This window comes from Uloborus diversus, chromosome 2 (assembly GCF_026930045.1).
Source record: "Uloborus diversus isolate 005 chromosome 2, Udiv.v.3.1, whole genome shotgun sequence".
Lineage (NCBI taxonomy): Eukaryota > Metazoa > Arthropoda > Arachnida > Araneae > Uloboridae > Uloborus > Uloborus diversus.
The window spans coordinates 166251143-166273950 of record NC_072732.1 but is presented as its reverse complement, the minus strand read 5'-3'; the positions used below and the strand labels follow the sequence as shown (position 1 = coordinate 166273950).

General features: G+C 32.2%; 2 protein-coding genes across 2 annotated transcripts in view; one reads left to right on the top strand and one right to left on the bottom strand.

Annotated features, from left to right (window-relative positions):
• Window positions 1–1386: 1386 nt before the first annotated feature.
• LOC129217475 (origin recognition complex subunit 5-like) lies at window positions 1387–2829 on the bottom strand. The gene has a single exon (XM_054851780.1). The coding sequence runs from the start codon at window positions 2732–2734 to the stop codon at window positions 1397–1399; it is 1338 nt and encodes a 445-aa protein (XP_054707755.1). The 5' UTR covers window positions 2735–2829; the 3' UTR covers window positions 1387–1396.
• Window positions 2830–3012: 183 nt separating this feature from the next.
• The window catches only part of LOC129217473 (28S ribosomal protein S29, mitochondrial-like), a 60453-nt gene continuing 40657 nt past the window's right edge, over window positions 3013–22808 (top strand). The window contains exons 1-2 of the mRNA XM_054851779.1: window positions 3013–3113; window positions 20243–20373. Of these exons, the coding sequence (XP_054707754.1) occupies window positions 3098–3113; window positions 20243–20373 (147 nt within the window). The 5' untranslated portion in view covers window positions 3013–3097. The remainder of the gene's footprint in view (window positions 3114–20242; window positions 20374–22808) is intronic.

Sequence of the window (22808 nt, the reverse complement as noted above, 5' to 3'; positions counted from 1 at the left end):
GCAATATAAGAAATTTTGGTGGAGATCTTACACTATGCCAAATTTTACCCAGTGAATCTAATCCTTATAAAATTATATGTACAATCATTCCCTCTTCACTTTAAATTTTAAGATTAATTCCCTTATTTATTGCATCTTATGCTCATATCTGTAAGTGGTCCGCACCTTTTAATCCAGGACTAAACCAAGGTTATTTTATAATAAAAGATATTTCTCCAATCACTTTTAAATAATGTGACGACCAGCAAAAGGCTCTGGGCCCAGCTAGGCTGATTGATCCTAGCCAGTTTATTCGTCCCCAATGAAGATCAATGGCTCTCTTAAAGCTATCCACCCTCTTGCTCATTACAGCTGCTACCAGTAAGCAGTTCCAAGTGCCCACGACAGGGTTTAAGCTGAGTTCAAAAGTTCTTTAGCATAAAAGCTAAAATTGATAGAAAAATGTTAGCAAAATGCTAAAATGTTACACATTCTCATATATTTATATATGCCTCAATGTGTTTCATCTCCAGTTGAAAATAAAATTCATATTTCATTTGTGACATCCTTGAAGAAATAAGTACAACAGCAATTTTTTTAAAACATTAAATAAAAAAAGAAAACATGATTGGTGTTTAGAATGTTGCAGTTCCCTCCTCCTAATAAAGCTGTTTTTGGGAGGACATAATGCTGGATAAGACTAATAATTATTGAACTTAATTGTAGTTTAAACATCTTAGCTAAGATTTAAAAAAGATTAAGGTGATTATCGCCATGCACGCTTCCTCTCTAGGATCATACATTTCTTCTTTATTTAAAAAACTAGTTTATTTTTTATTTGAGCAAAAAAGCGAAAATGCATTTCTTTATTTTCGCAATTCAGATAGTGTTTTCGCATTATGCGAAAAATGCGACCGTAGCGGAAACCCTGGCCCACGACCAAGTAATTTTTCCTAATTTTCAGGTTAGCCTGAGATTTGAATAATTTAAGACGATAATGACATCTCTTCCTGCTTTCTGTGCAAAATTTTAATCTGTTAACATCTTTCGTTTTGATAAATTTAAACAACTGAATCATGTCCTCTCTGATTCTCCACTGCTCCAGGCTATACATATTAAGCTTTTTAAGTCTGGTATTATAATCTAAATCTGAAAGTCCCCTTACTAATCTAGTAGCCCCCCTTTTAACCCTTTCCAGTACAGAAATATGTTTTGTAAATATCTATTCCATAATACACTTTACAAGTACACATTTAACTCTTCAATAGTTTTCATTGATTTAAATTTTGCTGAAGTTAATAACTAATTTCTTGGCATTTATATAATAAATATAAAACAATCTTATTTAATTAAAAAAAATTATTATTTCTAAGAAGACAATTTATTTTGCATTTAACTTTTCGCAATTTTATTTTTCTCATAAGAAATCATCAAGATAACCCATAACATCTATGCTGACAGTTTTTGCAATTTTAGTTACAAGATCCAACTCCGCAAGACATTTATACTTCGGACAATCTAAATGCTCGTCAGTTGACACACGACACAACAAGCGCATACTGACCAAAGACGATATCTGAGAATACAGTAAAGCAGAAGGCAAAACTCTTTCTCCTACTATTGAAAAAAATATCGACAACATCCTATCTAACGTAAAAGAGTTTGGTCCTAATAAATGACGACTTTTTACAATTTTCCTCGAAACTTTCTTCTTTCTTTGTTTTCCCTGGTTTCTCACAAAATGTTTTAGATCTGTTTTAGGTGGATTATAAGATGCAAAATATGAGGCTATGAGCAAAAATTTAGAATAAAATGGTAGTTGCCTGGTGACACAATACATCGTGGAAGATGCTTTTTCGGTTCCTATAGTCGTTACTTGCTTTACACTCGAAGATTTGCAGTTAGAAGTAGTACCAGAAATCTCTCTAAGATACACAGAATGCATTGCTTCTCTAAGAGTTGGTTCAATATTTTTCCATAACTTTAGACTACTAATTTCATAGTCAGGATCTTGGGATATGGGCTCACAATATTTTCCAAAGTATGTTTGAGCTAGATGCCGCAATTCGCTAAGATTCCTAGTAACCGTATAGAAAGTTTTCATTATGACACTGATGTATCCATTGTAGAAATTCTTTTGATAGTCAGGAGGGCAATCTTGACTCAATATTTCACATATTTGTTCTTTGGTATAATTTGGGAAGTAAAGGCAAATAGGATGAAATGATATAATCTGATTTCTAAATTTTTCCCAGGGTAACTGAGATATAAAGATAGAACAAACATTGACTCCTGTCAAATCTTGGAGTTTCAATAAAGATGTTAGAAGGAAAGCATCTTCCTTCCTTAAAACATCAACATCATCAAAAATGAAATATGTAGTTTCAGATCTATCTTTGAGGGTTCTTTTCAAAAATTGCACTAAGTCACAGAACGTCAGAGCTTTTATTTTTGAATCACCATCAGAAAGTTCTCGAACTATCGCTTTTAACACCAATTGTGAACTGCACGCAACATGACAGTTTATCCATACATGGGACAAATTGAAACCTTGCATGATTCGAGTAACTAGCATTGTTTTCCCTGTTGAAGTATGGCCATAAATAAACAAACTCGGATAAGGTAAACAGTCATCGGAGCCCATGAAATTTAACAGAAATTCTTTTTCTTTATCTCGAAATAATATCTCCGTATCATTACATGCATTCTCGTTGGGACCGACAAGCAGAGAAACCAAATCAAAAAAGGAAGCCATGTGAGAAAGTTTTTCATAAAAATATCTCCTAACTTGTGATACACAATAAATTAAACCAAACTTGATACGTTCACGGTAGAAATTTTGAAGACTTTATTTACTACTGTCACAATCAAATATCAAACATGTCATTACGTCATTTTTCGCGCCAAGGAGAAAGTTTAGATGTAAAAATGAAAAGAGAAATTAAAAGAAATATTCAAAATCCTAGATAATTCATTGCTTCCAAGAATAATGTTATCGCTATTTTTATAGTCTGTTTTCTATTGAGATACATTAAATTTATCAACTTTTGTTTTTAATTTTTTTACAACTGCGGTTTCGTTGGATTAACCTATAACTGTTAAAATCACTGTTTAGAACATGGCGTCAATCAGCCGTAAGTTTAAAAACTTTTTATTTCTAAATTTAGTTATATTTCAAGCATATATCAGCATTTGAAGAGAAAATGACGAACGCTAGCAGCAATTCAGTGTAGTGTTATTGTTCTGAAATTGCTGTTTGTCTGTGGTTTGTATTAATTAAAAATTGAAGATGTTTTACGATGTACGGATCAGGTAGTAAGTGAAACAAGAAGAATTAAGAATTAATCTTCATAAACATTTAGTTTCAAAATAGATATACATGATAAATTTCCCTACAATTTTTGAGTTAAATTGCTGAACAGTTATTCAGGAGAGATATTAATAATCATTACAAATTTAATGTTTTAATTAATCTTCAATATAAGTTTCATGCTGATCAAGTTTATTTTGGCATGCATACCGGGATGCATTAGCAACATCATAGTGCTTCCTCTAAATCCAACAAGCGGCAAGGTGTTTCCCATAAAAGGGCATTTCTCAAAAGAATTTTACAGTAAAAACGTTTGAAGTTTTGTAATATAATCTGCCCACACCCATTCAAGTTGACAAGGGGAACAAGAGAGTTACATTTCATTGCTATGCCGGAGCATCCTTTATTCCTTGAGCAAGGATTTTCGCTTTTGTGATCAAGTTTTAATATATTTTGTAAGGGCAAGGATGCCATGGGGAAATGCAAAAAAAGAAAAAAAAAATTGGGCATGCACATCGAAAGTTGCCTGAAAGAGGTCAGGGTGTAGTTCTCTCAAAAAAATGTCAGGTTGAAACTACATTCAATCAAACAAAAGAAAATTGCATTTTTTTGTTTTTTATTTTATTTTTAGATGGGGGGGGGGGGAGTAGTGACAACTGGGTTTTGAGTACTCTGTTGTGAAAAAGTGGTAAATGTAAAGTGAAGGAAGTGCATCCATGGGGTAAGAGCATAGACATGGGAACCGGTTCGCTCTCGCTCACTTAACTAGATGGATCAGCCTACCGAAGTTCGGAGGGGAAAATGATTCTCCCTAGGAGTAGACGCGGCAGACATTGTGAGGGCAAATACAGTAGAACCTCTCAATAAGGGACACTAAGGGGACCGAAAATTTTCACCCTTAAATAGAGATGTCCCTTCTTCGGAGGTATATGAAATGATTAGATATTAATTCAGAATAATTTCGTAATAAACATGAACTATTAACATTTAAGATAAAATGATAAAATGATTTATGTATACTGAATAAATTCAAAACCATTCAAATTTCAAAATTTATTCTTTAAATAATTAAAATTTAATCAAAAATTTGATTATCCTAAAGTTTTGGAAGATACATGAACTATTTTGAAGTAATTTCTTACATGAATTTATTTGATTTCATGCAATTTAAAATTCAATACAGTATAAATTTCAATCAGTGTTCACACCTCAAGTTTTTTTCACAAAGCTATTCGTGGGCCGTTGACTATCCATCGGCTGTTAGCCTACTTGAATAAAGTGCTCAGAGAGAAAATGAACAGGCATATAAATTTTAGCAAGACTTTTAGAATACGTCAGTATACGTTCATGTCAACCTTTCTCCAATTGAGTTAAAGACTCAAATTCCAGTAAATTCAATACTTTGTATGCATTAATTTTTGCATGTTTTCTCTGTAACTGTCCCTTAAATAGAGTGTCCCTTATTCAGAGGCAAATACATGAAGCTCCCAATGACCAGAAAAAATGTCCCTTAAATAGAGGTGTCCCTTATTTGGAGGTGTCCCATAGAGGAGGTACTACTGTATATTGGTGGTTGAACACCATTTGCTTCATTTCTCAGCTTTTTTCAGGTGGATGAAACTCAATCATGCCGACTTCGTGTTCAGCATTTAAGTGTACGAATAGAGCAAAGAAAGGAAGCAATGTATCTTTCTACAGATAAGAGTGAGTTTGTATTTAGAAGCGTAGAATTTAGTTTGAGCTACTATAAGGTTAAATAATCAACAGGAGTAAAAATATTGTAACGCATACTACTATTTGATAGGAAAAATAAAGGAGGGCTGACGAAACCGACTAAGGATAGTGTTAAAATTTGCTCAGAAACAGAAAAGTGTATCCGTAAGTATATTAACAAAGGTTTACCAAAAATGTGTGTGGTCAAAATAAGAACCAAAATTGTCAATTTAGTGGTAGCCAATTTTACTTGCATTTCATTATTTAAAGAGATCAATCATGGCAATGATGATAAAGATAGGGAGCATACACTTCAACTAATAAAATTACTTGCAAACCAATATGTTAAAACTAGATGTCACCATATTTCTAAGAATCTCAATTGTAAGCGTAGTAGAATCAGACAAAAATTAACAAAAACTCTTTAATAACGATTAAATTATGCGTTAAGTGTAAAATAGCATAAATAAACTTATACCAAACAGCATTTTATTTTAATTTTGCTTGAAGTAAAACATGAACAATTACTAAGTTAACATATAAGCTGATTACGTATAGTTTTATGCAATTTACTAGCTTTTAGAACAATATAACGATAACTAATGCTTCAACTTTAAGTTTGAAAGATACTAGGAAACAATACGATAGTGTAATAACGAAAAATATTGATGATTTAGTAGCAATGGAAAGAGCTAAGTACATCATGTGTCTAGATTCTTAAATTTTTTGCCTTCGTGTCCCCGTAACCGAAATATGAAGTTTGTAGTTCTCTCGTAATTTTAAGAAAAGTTTAAATTTAGCAAGTTTCAGTGAGAAATGGATAACATTTTTCACACGCATGCAGGCAGATACCGCTCGAAAACTAAAGTCTTTTGTATTTTTAAGGACAAAAAACTTTTAGATCAATCAAAAAATAGCGTTGAAAAGTTGTCACCATTAAAACCTGCACGTAATAGAGAATTAATAGCAAATTTTCGTGTTTTATCAACAATTTAGTTGCAAGTGTTACATATTATTTTATTTCATAATATTTGTTATTGATTCTGATCCGAAAGTGGATGTGAGATTTACAAATCTATGTACCTTATGCCATTTTTGTTCAATAAAAATATTTTGTAAATTTTACTTCTTGCAATTTAAAGTACATATTCTGATTACGAGTAATTAAACATGTTATCATGACTTTAAAAGCCATTCAATATCAATTTTGATTTCTTAAATTTATAATTTATTACCAACCAAAAGTACATATAAATTTACCCATAAATTGCAAATTTTATGCAGTAAACTTCACAGATATATCCGAGTTAATTTAAAATCCCTTTATTTGAAAATATGCGAGAATTCACACAAAATACGAGATGCAGCGTAAAAAATCCTCGTAGTGATTAAAACTGACTTATCCGTTACCCAAAAATTAATTTTTCGTTAAAAGACAAAAGTATACTTTAATGTTTTGCATAATTCCGAATGACGAATGAGTTACAAATTAAGAAGATGCGAAATCTATTTTCTGTTTTGAAATTACCTCCAATAGTTAATTTCGAACAGAAAAATTATTTTGAGGATTTTTTTTTTTTCAAATTGAAAAAAAAAAAAAAAATCTTTCACTGAAAGTACTATTTTAAAACAGAAAAATCCCAGAAAATTGCGGAAAACGAACCGATAGTAAGCTTATGTGATGCGCGGTGTAAAGTTCTTGCCCTACCAATGGCGGACGATCGCAGGTTGAAAAGGAATCACTTTTCTACCACAGGATGATCCATCTAGTTAAGAGAGCGCGAGCGAACCGGTTTCCATGTCTATGGGTAAGAGCTTTCCTTAAGCATTATGTGAATACATACCTGAAGAAACTTTTGTCTTACATTGAATATGTTAGGTAACTAGTGATAATTTTTAGATTTGGGTGGATCTTTGTGATGTTTGAAGTTTGAAGGTTTAGGTCATTGATCTTGGGCAGGGTTCGCGTTTACGCGCTATAGTGGGTTTTTTACGCAAATTCGCGGAAAGGGGACGCAACTTCCGCGAAAATTCGGGTCCTGGGGACCCGGAAAACCCAAAAGATAAGAAACAAAGAAAAAGTTGTGGAAAATGCTGAAGATCCATTTAGTAATTGCTTTTAAGCTTCAATAATCAAGAGAATCAGCAGAAAGGAATTAAAATGACCCTATCTCTTTATCAGCTATTCAAACACACCCCTATTGTTGACCAGTCAATGGAGTTTTATTAGTAATAAGACTGGAACTTACAGTGACCTCCTGGGCTGAGCTCAGGGAACAAAATATTGCAGGTACATAAATAGTCTATTGTACTGTAAACTGTATTCTAAGAACAAGCTCTCCCTCAACTTTTATCTTTCCTGAAAACAGCAATCAAGACTAAAAGTAAGAGTGGTTTCAATGTAATCTTCAGGATTAATACAAGACAACTGTACAGTAAAAGCATACCTATTTTGCACTCATGTAACCACAATTATTTTTGAAAATCATGCATCCCCAATAACAGGATAGGAGAAAAAAAAATGGCGAACATTTTCCCGATCACGCTGAACACAAAGTTCTGAACTTCACACATTTTTCTTCTTAAATTGCTTATGAATACTTAAACTTTATACAAAAGCACTTTAAGCTTGTCTTCTTTCTAGTAATTCATCTCTTTCTGATGGGGTTTTTTTTTATTTAGACTTGCAAAAGTCAGGTATTAATCGACCGCACCATTTTGAAAATGGCGCGATTTTAAAAATAGCACGGAAGCCAAAACAGATATTTTGAAAAAGTCAAAATAAAGTCAAATGTACTGATTTAAGATTGCAAATGAGTAGTTTTCACACTCATGTGAGAGAATGGTTCGGTTTTTGCGATCGCGATTTTTGCGTTGGGTTCATTCGCTTGCGATTTTTTTCTTCTATTTCTGTGTAATTCCCAATGATAATTGATGATAATTCATGCTGGATAGGGGGGAGGGAGCTTTTTGGTACTTTCATCTAGAAAAAATTCCAGGAAAATAAAGGTAAAGGAAGTGCTTTCTGCTTGATCAATCAGAGGCACTTGTTTAGTATTTGATGGTAAAATCCAACTTTTTTTAAAAGTAAATTTTGAGTGTGATTATCTCATTTAACTGACCAAATAGTTTCTCACATAACTAACTCTTGCAAGTGTATTATTTCAAAATAATTTTACAATGATAATCAGAAAAAATAACACCAATTTAGTTTATTTCGTAACTTTTTTAAATCACTATGTGGATAGTTTTTCCCCCCCAAGTATTAACCTTTTTATATTATTCATTTATATGGTAAGATTTTCTGTTTAAAATTTAAAAGACTCATTTTTTCCACCAAAGGACCCAAATCTGTTTCATTAATGGGTCCCTGGGACTCAGGTTACGGATAGTTGAGCGCGAACACTGTTGGGTAATGATCACCTCTGTATTACGTGAACTAAACTATAAGAAAATCAAGTATGTTGATATGCTGGCCCTCTGCTCTGCAGCCCAGCTGTAGTGGCCTTTCTACTTTAAAGGCTATAGTACTTTTTTCAATTAGGATAAATACTAGACTGAACAGAGATAGTCACCTGTGCTGTGCTGAGAACATGAAATAATGAAAATATTCCTGAAATAATAACTCTATTACTCACTCAATGTAGTTTCATCATGGCAAATGAAAAAAAAAAAAAACCAAAAACCAAATGCTTTGATAAAACCGTGAAATAACAGACCAATGGGAGGTCAAAATAGCCTCCAAAAAAATCTTTATTTGGCAAATTCTGTCTGCAGGTTTGGAAAATTTGGCAACAGTATTGCAAAATTGAAATTAAAAAAAATATATTATGATGTTAGAGGCTAATATCTTATTATTTGGCAAAATTTAAAGTTTCATTTAGTAAAAATTGCAAATTTTCTCCTTCCCTAAATATTAAGTTCAGGGTGCCCCTTTCCAAGATGTAGGACATCAGATGTTGATAAGTTTAGCTGTATATTTTTTATTATGATTTTCGATAAGATTTATTTTTATTTATTTATTTATTTTTTAACGTTCAGAAAAGAAAAGAAAATCTTACGTTCTAAGCTTTATCATATTTGAAAGATAGGGTGGTAGAGACATTTAACTCTTCTAGTTTCTCATGCAGAGCTGTCATTTTTAACATTTGGGAGAAAGCAGTAGCATCTCCAGACTTTAAGAAATGCAACACACAAGGTTTTTTCGGAAAATATGTATAAAAATTGAATAATTGGTACAGATGTGATATACCCCCCCCCCCCTTGGCGAGGATAGAATTTTTAGCTCATTTCGAAAATCGCCAACGTTGGCGATAAAACTTTTTCCGGTAGCTCTAGTAACCCTGCAGAATACACCTGGGAAGTACAGATGTGAACTAATTCTTTTCGCACGTGTGTCCGTGGAGGTAGGTGCACATATGTTCCGCTCTTAGGGGGATTTTAATTTGAAGTATTTTTAAGTTGAATACTCTAAAATAGTTTCAATTTAAACTTTATTTTAGAGTATTCTTCTTATTGTTACTTTTTTCTGTTAATTTAGTTGTGCTTTATAATTTAAAATGAGTTCTGTTTGCAGTGTTATTGAAAAATATTAATTGAAATTTATGAATGAGTCATCTTTTAATTTTTCGTCAGGTCGTCCAACCTTTGGACGTACCGGAGTGCTAAACAGATTTTTTATTTACAAATTAATTGAAAATAAGGATGTTTTTTTAGAATTTTTGAGGGAAATTGGGTTAATTCAAAATGAAATGTTATGTTCTAGATGTAATTCCGTAATGAAAATTAAAGCAACAAAAAGATGTTCAGATGGGTTTGTGTTTGTTTGCAAAAAGGTTATCAGGGGGAAAGTTTGTGGTAAAGAAACAACAATTAGGTGGGGTTCATGGTTCAGTTTAAGCAAATTAAAATTAGAAGAGATATTTTTGTTGACATATGAAATAATAATAGGAACAAAGAGTGCAGATATTGAAAAGCAATATTTTTTTTCATCTCATACTTTAGCAGATTGGAGAAATTATATAAACGAAGAAATATTAAATTATGTAGAATTAAAATCCGAAAAAATAGGGGGGGATGGGAAAATTATTGAAGTAGATGAATCAAAATTTGGAAAGCGGAAATATAATCGGGGTCACGCAGTTGAGGGACAATGGGTTTTTGGGGGGGTTGAACGGGGTTCGGGCAGAATTTTTTTGGTTGCTGTTGCGGAAAGGGGGAGGGAAACTTTATTTCAAGCCATAAAACAGTGGATATTACCAGGTACTACAGTTTACTCAGATTGTTGGAGGGCTTATGATACATTAGGGGAAGAGGGATACAATCATTTAACAGTGAATCACAAATTGCATTTTGTTGATCCTGTTACTGGCTGCCACACAAACACGATTGAATCCACATGGAGGCACGTAAAAAGTAGTCTACCAGCATATAACAGAGGGGGGGATTTTCAGTGTTATTTAGCGTATTATTTGTTTAAAAAGAATTGTGAGTATAAAAATGAGGACATGTTTATAAAATTTTTAGAAATAGTACGTGACGTTAATTGGGCAGAATATCAAATTAATCAAAAATAAGGATTTTTTTTTGTCAAAACTAACACAGTTTAATAATTTTAACGTAATAATAACAATAAAAAAGAGGATAATTTCCATAAGAGTGGGACATATGTGCACGGCCTGATGCGGGGGTGGATGGAATAGAATTTAAAAAAGAGGTAAGTGCACTTACTTTTAAGTATTGTACATAACTGTGACCATACTCCGACTGTAATGTATATTAACAGTCGGAGGGATAACGGACCGAGCGGAGCGAGGTCCTGGCGAGCCCGAGGTCTCATAGTACTTTCGTAATGAGACCGAGGCAGGGCCGGCGAGCCGAGGTCTCATTACGAAAGTACTATGAGACCGAGGGCTCGTATCCCGGAGAAATGATGAAAAAAAATTAATGCATTAATTTCGACTTGTAATTAATACAATAATTTATTTCATTGTATTTTAATATGTTTACAAAAAACCCCGGCCCTGTACATTTTTGAAGCATAGATTCGTGATGTTTTTTGTTGTGCTTTTATGTTGTTTTTAATATATATTGTGTTCTGAAGTGCTTTGATCATGTTTTTTTATCTTATTTTTTCCTGTTGGCGCTAAAAAAGCATCGCTAAGAACGATGTATGACATATGTCGTCATACATCGTTTTCTTGGCGACGCTTTCTTGGTGCCAACAGGAAAAAGTCGCCAAGGGTGAGGTATATCACATCAGTTCCGAATAATTTTATTGTGCAATTATTCAGGCATTACAATGTGGTCTCCTTCAAAGTACTCTCTCTGAGACAAGATGCACTCTGCTAATGCCGTTTTCACTGTTAACAGTTCTGAAAGTCTTCAATTGTGATGCAGTTCAGTTGCCATGTCGTTTCTGCCTAGATGGCTTCCACATCTCCCAAGTGCCACTCCTAAAGCACCATTTTGCATTTCTGGAACAGGAAGAAGTCCCATGGTGCTAACTTGGTTGAATAAAGGTGGTAGTCCTTCACGGTGACTGAACTTCGGGCCAAGAGCTCATGCACAACGAGCGAAGAGTGATCAGATGTATTTCTTCATTTCAAGTTTTTGTGTCAGAATTTTGTGAACAATTGTTTTGAGGATTGACAGCTCGTCAGCTATCATTCTGACTGTCAATGTAAGGTCTTTAAGAACACAAGCCCAAATTTGTTCAATATTTTCATCAGAACTCGATGTTGAGACGTGTCCTGGGTGAGTATCTCCTTTCAAGTCTTCTCAGCCTTCCTGGAACCTTTTTAACCACTTATTCACTGTTGGTTCCTTCAAAGAATTGTCTCTGTAAACTTGTTTCAAACACTCAAAAATCTCACGTCCATTCTTGCTTAGCTTTGCAAGAAACTTGATGTTGATGTGCTGTACCTCAATCAGAGGAAGCTCCATGCCGACGGCTGGTGAAAAAGGGTGAATTTCAACAGGCAGCTGCACACTCGTACTTATTGGCACTCTGACTCGAACTGAGCAGGGGATTGTCTACTGTGGAAGTGCCCCCTGGTGGCGCCTCCATGACGCTGTAATATGCAGGGCTCATTTTCCTCCTACTTTTCCTACTATTTCTTACTTAAGTAGGAATTGTCTTACTTTTCAGCAAAAATTCCTTCTTTTCCTACTTTTCAGCAAAAAATTCTTACTTCTCCTATTTTTTAGCATGATTTTCCTTTAGTTGACTTGAAATTCCTTCAAAAGACTTTGAAATTGATGTGATTTCAAAAAATTTGCATTCAGAAAATGAAAATTTGTTAATTGTAAATATATAATATTGAATTTATTTCACAAAGTTATACATGCTTGCAATTTCTTCTGAATTCTACTGCTTGTGTTAAGAAAAAACTTTGGTTTTTAAAAAGTATATAGTAAAAAAAATCCATCTATATAAGTACAAACTTTTGATAATTATACTTGATTATGTATGTTATTCTTTTTTTTTTTTTTTTTGCTAGCATGTAATGTTAGTTATTATATTTGAATTTCAGTTTGAACTATAGTCAAAAAAACTGAACCCTCCCCCACCTTTTTTTTTGTTTCAGTCATTTTTCTGTAAAATTCAAGAGTTTTGTAAAATAGATATAATTTTCAGTATGGTAGAATGAAGTTCAGTTAAATCAGAGAAATAAAACTTTCTTTTTATGTCAAAAAGTTTTAAATAAATTTCATGTTATTTCTGGCCTAAAATCTTTTATTACATACAAAGTACTGAGCACAATTAGCTCAAACTTTTTGCTTTCTTTAAATAGATAGGTCTTTAGATATAGTAACATTTAAAGCACAATAAAATGCTGCTAAATGGTTATCATGTACCCAGTACCTCTCTTGCAAGAAACCAAGAAAAATCCTCCTTCCTGAATCAACATTGATTTTGAAGCTGGCGCTTTGCAATAAGATAATAATTCCGCAATGTTTATTATTCAATATTGTTGGAACTTTATTTTGATTGTCCTAAAAATGTTCTAGAATTTTATCTAAATTGTATCATAATTTCTTTAAACGCTCTTGCCGCTGACAATAGCTTGGCTCAGGGGTTTTAATTTTTGAATGGCAGAAATTCTGAATTTGGTGAATGATAAACTACAGGTATCAATATATAAATGTAACTTATAGTAAAATAGTAGTTTAAAAAACTTCAAAAAAAAAAAAAAAAAAAAAACACCCTTTTGTAGCAAAATGAATTTTATCATCTAAAGTTTTTTTTTTACTTTTCAGTTTATTTTGCTACAAAAGTGTGTTAGCGTGTTTTTTTTTTTTTTTGTTAACTACTATTTTCTTTTTCTTTCTGTTTCTTCTTCTTCTGCTTTTTTTTTTAGTTTAACCTGTTTAACAAAAAAATATTCATTTCAACATTTTTCAAAATCTTTTATATTCATGAAATTTGCCCAAAAAAAGTGCCTATAGGTCTCGGGCAGCATTCCAAACGCAGTCTCTTGAACTCCAAAAAGAATAATTATACTCCTTAAAGTGTAATAGCCGAGCTCTAAAAACATTCAACTGTGCCGATAAATTGCCTGTGGAGTAATTGTCTAATCCAGCTAATCCATCTCAGTCAGCAATGTACCTGTGCGGAAATCATATTTATATTACTTTGAAAATTTGAGATATATTTTAATAAAAGTATTGTTCGACAATGGCCTGATCAAAAATGAAATGCCAATTGAAGGCTCATCTAAATTTTCGCATGAAATTAATTAAAAACAATCATAACTCATGTTCTAATTACCTTAAAACATTGGAACAAACATTGTCTGATGCAGAAAAATCCAAGGTTTTTATATATTTTCAAATGTATATATTTTAAATTTTTCTTCTTCACATTGTTAGATTTATGCCGAAATATTGATTAAAATTGGAATAAAATAACAATTAATAGTTAATTAATTGATTTGATTATAGAATATTGCATTGTAATTGGGTCTGAGGTCGCACGCCAAATTTCAAATGCTGTGGGAGCGCAGGAAGTGGGCGAAATTTGAGTTGCAAGATTCCGTTACAAGATACATACACGTAAAGTTAATAAAAGTGTGTTAATAAAAAGAGACACTTGGGTATCAAAAAATTGCAGTTATGTCCCAAATTTGCAGGATAGAGAAATTTTTGGAAAACCACAGTGACCTCCCACTAGAGCACTCTTCACTTAGCTGCCCAATAGCATTTTTTGATTAAATTAAGTATAGAGGATGATATCGATAACACATAAAAAGTCTTTAAAAACATCTCAAAGTATTCATCCATTTTGAAAGCACAGCAACGTAAAAATCCAAAAAATTCAATTAACTTTGAAGGCTTAATATACAAACTGTTCTACAAACTGTTCTTGAAATTAAAATTTAAAATAAAATCTTTTTTTTTCCAAAATGCAACTCTTCAGAAATTTAAAAAAAAAATGTATGTATTGAAATGGCATACATCATAATGGGGCTCATATTAAAACGTTAAAAAAAGAAGAAGCTTTCTTTGAATATGTCACCCCTGCACCAATTTCATTTAAACCCTAAATGGTAACATAACAGGGTGGCGACAGATCAGGGAAATCAGGGAGATCAGGGAAAAGTCAGGGAACTTTATTAATTAGGGAAATATCAGGGAATTTTGAAAAAATAACAAAAAATCAGGGAAAATTAATTTTATGAAGTAAAAAAAATTTTTTTTTTGCTTTACAAAATTGAGTAATCTAATTCCCTAAGCATTTTCCGCCAATTATCAGTTTAAAAAAAGTAAAATTAATAAGGTGTGATTATACACTGCCGCATATTTGTGCATCTTTTTTCCTCAAAGTCAAATTATTGAACCTTACTTATTAACCAGAAGATGAACTTCCTAAGATTGCTTCTGTGTCTGTTAGATTGTTTATTTTACGTAGCTTGAAATTTCCATTTACGCTTTCAATGCTACGTAAAATAAACAACCATACAGGCAAAGAGGAAGCATTCATTAATGCCTTAGCTCCTTTGCCTTTATTCCATTGTCTCGAAGTAATTAAGTACTGTAATCACGATTTCAAGAAGAAATCTTTGGTTTTTAAATTAATACTATAAAAGCTCAAAAGTTATTACTTCTTCGGGTTTTAATTTAATTGCTAAAATTGAACTTTTAATTTAAAAAAACTTTGTTTTTCTGCCGTTATTCTATTTGTGGTCACCGCAGTTTATAAAGGTTTTCTTTTCTTCAGACTAAAGTAATTTTTTAATTTTATAACCAAGTTGTATTCTTCTTTTATGTATTTTGATATTAACTAATTGCTTTTGTTTTCCTTGCATTTCAAAGTTGTTTGTTACAAAAGCAATCTAAGATTTTTTTTTTCGTTACATACTGAAATCATTTGAAATAGAATTAGCTTGTGTACTTAAGTAAATATCTTTATTTTTTTATTGTTAAAATGCTGTATTCATTCAATAAAACCTATGTTCTTGATTAGAGAAAAGCTCCCTATAAATGGATGTCAAATGGTTTCATCTGTTTTGCATAAATATGTCAATTAGTTATATAAGAATAACTACATTACTTCTATTCTTTCACTATTACTTGTTATTCTTGCAACAATAATTATACTGTTTGAAAACATAGTTCAAAATAATTTCAATTACTTTTTAGTTCTATCATAAATACACATATATTTTTAAGAGTAATTTTAATAATTTCTTAAAATTCTTATGCTAAGTGGTTTCTGGAAGTAAAGTATTTTTTTTTAATTTTCTATAATCTTTCCAATGTACAAAAATTTAATATACTGTTTTGTAGGTCCCCCCCCCCCCAAATTGTCTTTTTTTAACCATTTTATTAAAAAAGTAGCATCTTTTAAAAATATGTCTTTATTTTAACAACTTTACACAACTTAAAACGTTTAAAATACTGCATTTTATGCAAAAATACAATGGATTTCAATTAGAGCAAGGAAAGAAAACCATTATTATTGGTAACGTAAATCAGGGAAATTTGGTGAACTTAATCAGGGAAATCAGGGAAAAGTCAGGGAACTTTTTTTCACAGTTCCTGTCGCCACCCTGCATAAGTTTTAGTAGAAAATTGTATTCATTTTACATTGAATGACCCGCAAATTCTTGAGTGAAAAAATTCTTGTTGACTTAAAAAACTTTTCTAGAAGTGTTGCAGCAAAAACTATCTTTGATTTAATGTTGCTACTAGTGTATTGAACTAAGTCTCAAAAAAAGGGGGGGGGGAGGGAGTGGGTTCTGAGAAGTAGAATAACATTTGGTTCAAGTATTTATTCTTAATCATGGGTGTTCACCTAGAGGGGTCATGGCACAGATTGTGTTGTTGAATTTTTTTTTTTTTTTTTGGGGGGGGGGTATGTTTTAAGGGGTATTTGTTTTTTGGGGCTTCCTATGTAGGGTTTTTGTGATATTTAGGGTGGTGCGCTCTTAATTTTACAGCGGGGCACCCATGTCTTATTTGCTCTTGCTCAGTGATATAACTTTACATATTTGTTCATATTATGTTCAAGATACTGCCTGAGCACCTGCAATACTGGATAATAATATTTTTCATATCAAATTCTACCGGTAATACGCAATTGCTTTGAAGCAATAAACTCAAATTTCCTATTACAGTGGAAAAACTGTTATATTTCTTCTTCTTCTATTTTTTTAAAATAAATTACTTGCATGCTTTTAGCTAGCATTTTAGAAGTATTTAGTTAAAATTACATATTAGTATTTAAAAAAAGAAATTTACAATTTAAAATTAATAAAAATTGCATTTAAAAGAATAATTTTAGAGGAAATGTAACTGACCTCTAGGATACTTCATTCAACTAAGGATGCAGCCTTTAAAAATAATAAGGTACAGATGTGATATACCCCCCCGCCCTTGGCGAGGATAGAATTTTTAGCTCATTTCGAAAATCGCCCACGTTGGCGATAAAACTTTTTCCGGTAGCCCTAGTAACTCTGCAGAATATACCTGGGAAGTACAGATGTGAACTAATTCTTTTCGCACGTGTGTCTGTGGAGGTAGGTGTACATATGTTCCGCTCTTAGGGGGATTTTACGACGTGGTGTTGTTTCGTGCAATATACCTTACAGGAATGCTTATTTTGTGTTAGTTTAAATTCAGTAGTTGTGTTTTGAAGTAAAAACATTAAAAAATGCCAGTTTCTTCAAACTTGAAGGTTAATTAAAAGTTAACTCCAACGTGGTGTGTATCTGTAACGTGCCATTGTCATATGATGTATTGTTTTAGACTGAGTGTGAATATTTATACCATATAAAAAGGTAAGTTCTTTATTTTAGAATTCAAAAAAACCCTCTCACTTCCAAAATTCTTTGTTTTTACAAATCCTTGAGGGGTTCTTGTAGTATACATAACTGTGATCATACTCCGACTGTAATGTATATTAACAGTCGGAGGGATAACGGACCGAGCGAAGCAAGGTCCTGGTGAGCCAGAGGTCTCATAGTACTTTCGTAATGAGACCGAGGCAGGGCCGGCGAGCCGAGGTCTCATTACGAAAGTACTATGAGACCAAGGGCTCGTATCCCGGAGAAATGATGAAAAAAAAATTAATGCATTAATTTCGACTTGTAATTAATTTAATAATTTATTTCATTGTATTTTAATATATTTACAAAAAACCCCGGCCCTATACATTTTTGAAGCATATATTCGTGATGCTTTTTGTTGTGCTTTTATGTTGTTTTTATATATATTGTGTTCTGAAGTGCTTTGATCATGCTTTCTTATCTGATTTTTTCCTGTTGGCGCTAAAAAAGCATTGCTAAGAACGATGTATGACATATGTCGTCATACATCGTTTTCTTGGCGACACTTTCTTGCAGTGGCGCCGACTCCATGGGGCCTGAGGGGGCCCGAGCCCCCTCAAAAGTATTTTTGAGGGGGCAGAGCCCCCCCAATAAATCAAGAAAAGTATTAGTTATATTATGTTTTCTAAACTCATAAATTTATCTTTTATTTTCCTTGTTTGAAAATAGTTTACCTTGTAAAATACATTCAGTAATGAGTTAAAACAAATAATTATTACGGTAGTAAGCAGGTTAACTGAAAAGGAGTAGTGTGAATAATGATGGTGTTATAGTGCTGCAAGCACACTTAAAATTTGTCCCAGTGCGCGAACTTACGGGTCAAATCCGTTGCCGGTGGGCAGCGCTGCGGCGAGCTCATCTAAGTGTTGCTGATCTGGAAAAATTATATGAGGATTTGATTTGTATATTAAATGGGAGGCGTGATAGTTTTGAGTACTTTTGGGAATTGTGTTTAAAAGAAAAACCTTCACAAAATGATGATCCTTCGCTTCCTCGGAATCGACGTATACCGAAGTATGAAAACAACGAAGCCAGCTCACCGCATGCTTTCAAAATCCCAAAGGCACTTTACATTGAGGTTTGTGAAATGGTGCAATCTTGCATTATTGGGCGGTTTACATCAACTTGTCTCGCACAGATCATTGCAGTTGAACAAGAGTGCTTGCTTTTATTAAACAGAGGTGAAACAAATTTTGAAAAATCAATTGAGTTTTCAAAAATAACCTAGACATTGAGAGAGTGCGTTTACACTTGAATATGTTAGCCGGTATAACTAATGAAAAAACTGGTCTTAAAAAAACATGCATAAATTAAATTACCTTTTTACGAAAATACTGTGCGTATTTGTATTTATTTTTTCCTTTTTTCAAAGCCAAAAAATATGTGTCAGGCTTGTCGAATTTTTTGGGTTCTAATGTTGATTATATGACTTTAAAATGCTTTAAAAAAACTTTAAAACTCACTATTTTTCATCTCAAATTTAGAAAATTTCCCCCGGTTACCCCCCCCCTTCCCCCCATTTTTTAAAAAGTCTGCGTCTCTGGGAATGCCTTTCCATTCAAGTCTAGTGTCCTTCCTACCTTATAATATCAATGCTTAGCTACGGCACTGCACGGCTCCCCATAAAATAGAACAAAAAAATCTCTTACTAAAACAAGTGATATGCTTTAAAAGTTAAACCAGAAAATTTGTAAACCAATTTTTAGATTCTTTTACTTCGAAAACGCCGTGTCACATACTGTTTATTTGTTAAAATTATACACACTAGAAAATATGGCATTTTCAAGGCACAAAAATCTGACCTTTATTTGGAGTGGGGGACCTCCGAGGGATTACATAACACCCTAAACCCCCGGTGATGTCCAGCCCCCCCAATAATTTTTGCAAGTCGGCGCCCCTGCTTTCTTGGCGCCAACAGGAAAAAGTCGCCAAGGGTGGGGTATTTCACATCAGTTCCAATAATAAATTTAAATAGCAAAGCCTTATGTACTAACAGCTCTAAAGCGTTACAAGTTTCTGGGGTCAACAATCTAATATTGCTTCGACATACATATTGGACATGTTTTTTGATTCCATGCTTATGAATGATGTTTTATTAGAATTTTAAAAAATAGTAAAATTAAAATAACAAAGCTTTATGCACCAACAGCTCTAAAAAGTTGTAAGTTTTACTTATAATTTGAAGTTTTTGCAGTCAACAATCTAATAATGCTTCCTCATCAGTATTGTACACGTTTTTTGATTTCATGCTTACAAATGATATTTTGAAAAAAAAAAAAAAAACCTTCAAAGAAATGTAATTTTTAATAACTCGAATAAGAAGTTGAGTTGACCTAAAAAGTGTATTAGTACTCCAGTTAAGTATAATTATGTTTGTTCATATTGTTTGTTCATTTATTTATATATTTTGCATGTAAGATATGTACTGGCAAGTTAAAAATATGAAAGGAAGTTTTTCATGAAAAATATTGTTCAATTACTTTTTAATTGTTTTGAAAATTTCCTATTTTTGCATTAAAATACTGGTCCTACATTTTCCTACTTCTTGGTAAAAGTGTCCTACTTTTCCTACTATTTTGCACAAATTTCCTACTTTTTGACCTTCAAAATGCGCTATGACCCCTGAATATGTCACCCAGACTTATTTATACGTATTTTCCGCACAAACTTGATATTTATACTTAGTGTTATTTTTTCACATAATTACTATATATTCCCTGACCGTCTATCCTCATTCTCCCTTCTATTATATAATCAAAGAACCTCATCTTGCCAAGTCTTTGTCAAAGTAAAAGAAGATCAAAAATCACAAATAATTTCAAAGATTTATTATTATAAGAAAGTAATTAAGTTACACACTGTTCTCACTTAGTTGGACAATAGTACTAACATCATTTATTTATTTTAGGTGGGGTTAAGTCACTTTCATTACTTTTCTCTAAATGCTATAATTATCAGAAACTTATTGCCTATTCAACTGCACCCTTATCAGCTGTGCAAAATGTGTCTCATCGGTTTAGGACATTGGAAAATAATCCAGTAAGTGCTATGAAATATTATCATTTGAAGTTTGAATTGTAAAAGAAAAAGAAAATTGCTGAGTGCTATTTAGGTTTTCTTTCTTGGTGTCATTATTATTTTGTTTTTGCATATTACAATGTGTATCTATGTTTTATTTAGTTATTTATGTTCATGTAAAAGCAAAACTAGCAATAACATAAATAAACCAAAAATTTAAAGCTGTATGGTTTAAACTTTCTTTTTTTTAAATCTCAAGCTTGTCATACTAATTTCTTATTGCTTATATGCATTAATATATCTTGATTTTATGCTACTTATTTGTAGGGTTGTCTTTTGTTTCCATTATGAAAAAAATGTCCAGAACAAAATGGAATTTAGTTCACTTTATTTAAAGTAAAAACGCTTGATTAAAAGAATGTAGAACTTAACAAATGTATTGACTTCTTCCCATTCAAACAACATTTTTACATCAAAATACTCATTATATTGTTTATACTTTTTTTTATATGAAACATGTTAAGTGAAAATGAAAAAAGAAAAAGGTTGGTTCATTTAGGAGCTTTTTCAAGAGGAGAGTGGTAATGAATGGGACAATTTTTGGTTTTTATTTTTTGTAATTTTTCCTAATACTTTTTTTTAGCTCAGAATTGTCTCTTTAGTTACTTTACTTATGTAGTTACATAAAAGAGTCATATAAGTTGGATTAGAAACTGTCTATTATGAATGGTAAACGGGGTTGGCAAGTTTCTGCTGAGGCGGTTAAAACCGCTGGTAGAAACCGATTAAAACCAGCATGGCAAAAACCACTTTCTGCCACTTTGCGGCAGAAACTGGCAAAAACTCACAAAATGAAAAATTAATTTTTGATATACAACAGAAAATGCATGGAAAAAATAATTAATTGTAAACCAAAGTACTGTAATTTTATTACAAAATTATCACAATTCAAAATCAAATTTTACATTGTTTGGACCCTGCAATTGCCTCTTGGAAAAGGTGGTTTCAAAAATCTAAACAGGCTCTCAATTTACTACGGACAAATGAGAAGTTTTAGAATATTCTTAAAACAGAAGAGCTAGCAGACAAGGAGCAAGCAATGTTCGTGAAACTTTCATCTATTGTATAACTGGTCCACCCTGCAGTAACTGGGGTTGTGGTAAAAATTTGACTGGAAAATTAAGTTTTGCAAAGCTGTGACATTAGGTACAAAATTTAGGCAAGTAAAATTCTGGCACTTTCTTCTTGAAGCACATGACATGATAATTTCAATCACGAACAATTTAGAGGAAGCATATAAGTGAGCAAATTACAATCAGTAATGCCTGTTTAATTCTGTATGTCACTCCTCGTTCCTAAGCACCCCCATATGATTGTTTATCCTTTGTTAAATTAATCCAAATACTACGAGCCTCTGCAATTGGAAAGTTCCCTTTCCGAAATCAAGGGCACTAGCATGGGATTTTATTTTTTAAATGATGAAATGATGTTTAATTTTTTAGTTTACTTAAACAAACATCATTTACTAATTACTTGAGTTATTAAAGACATTTTTAAGTTTTTGCCAGTTTCTGCCGGATTTTACCGGTTATAACCAGTTTCTGCCACTGGCAGGGCAAAAACTTGTTTCTGCTGGCAGAAAGCCAACCCTGATGGTAGTAGAAAATAAAAACATAGCAATTTGGCCCATTCATCCCCACCCATGGGGTTGAATGGGCTATTGAAGACAATGAACGGGTCACTGAATGGAATTCAATGAAAACATTTGGAATTAATCTTTTAAAAAAGTCTTAAATAAATAAAAATACAATCAAAAATATTTAACAATTCATTACAACTGTACTTTTAAATTTTATATATTTCTTAATAATTAAAACTTTAATTGATTTTGGTAAAATTCAATATTATTACTTAAAGTGTTAATAATAAATAAGAATTATTATTTAGATTTTCAAACAGATAAGTAATTAAAAAAATATACTTAAATATATGCACCAACCTACAAAAGCACACAATAGGACATTTTCAAAAATCAACAAAGCAAAAGCACACTATTCTATTCCAATATATTTATTAAATGCTGGATGAAATCATTTTTATCAAATCCAAATGGTGAACTACGGATACTGGTCAATAATTGGAAAATTCATCTTAATCGTTTATAGAATTTCACTTGTGTTTCTAATGCATAGCTAATGTTTCTTAGGGTTAAAATGTGCAAATTTTAGAAATTACAATAAACCTATTCTAACAAGGCAATAATCCGAATCTCAGACAGCCAGTTATGTTTAATATTAAAGAGAAAATCAGAAAAAAATGAAGAAAAACCCATATTTTGGTGGCCTATCCATAACCATGATATAGAGCCCCACCTATACTTCTGAAATTATTCAGGTTTTTTTAATACATGAAATTCAAACAACATTAAAATGCATCTTAAAATTAGTTTACAGATG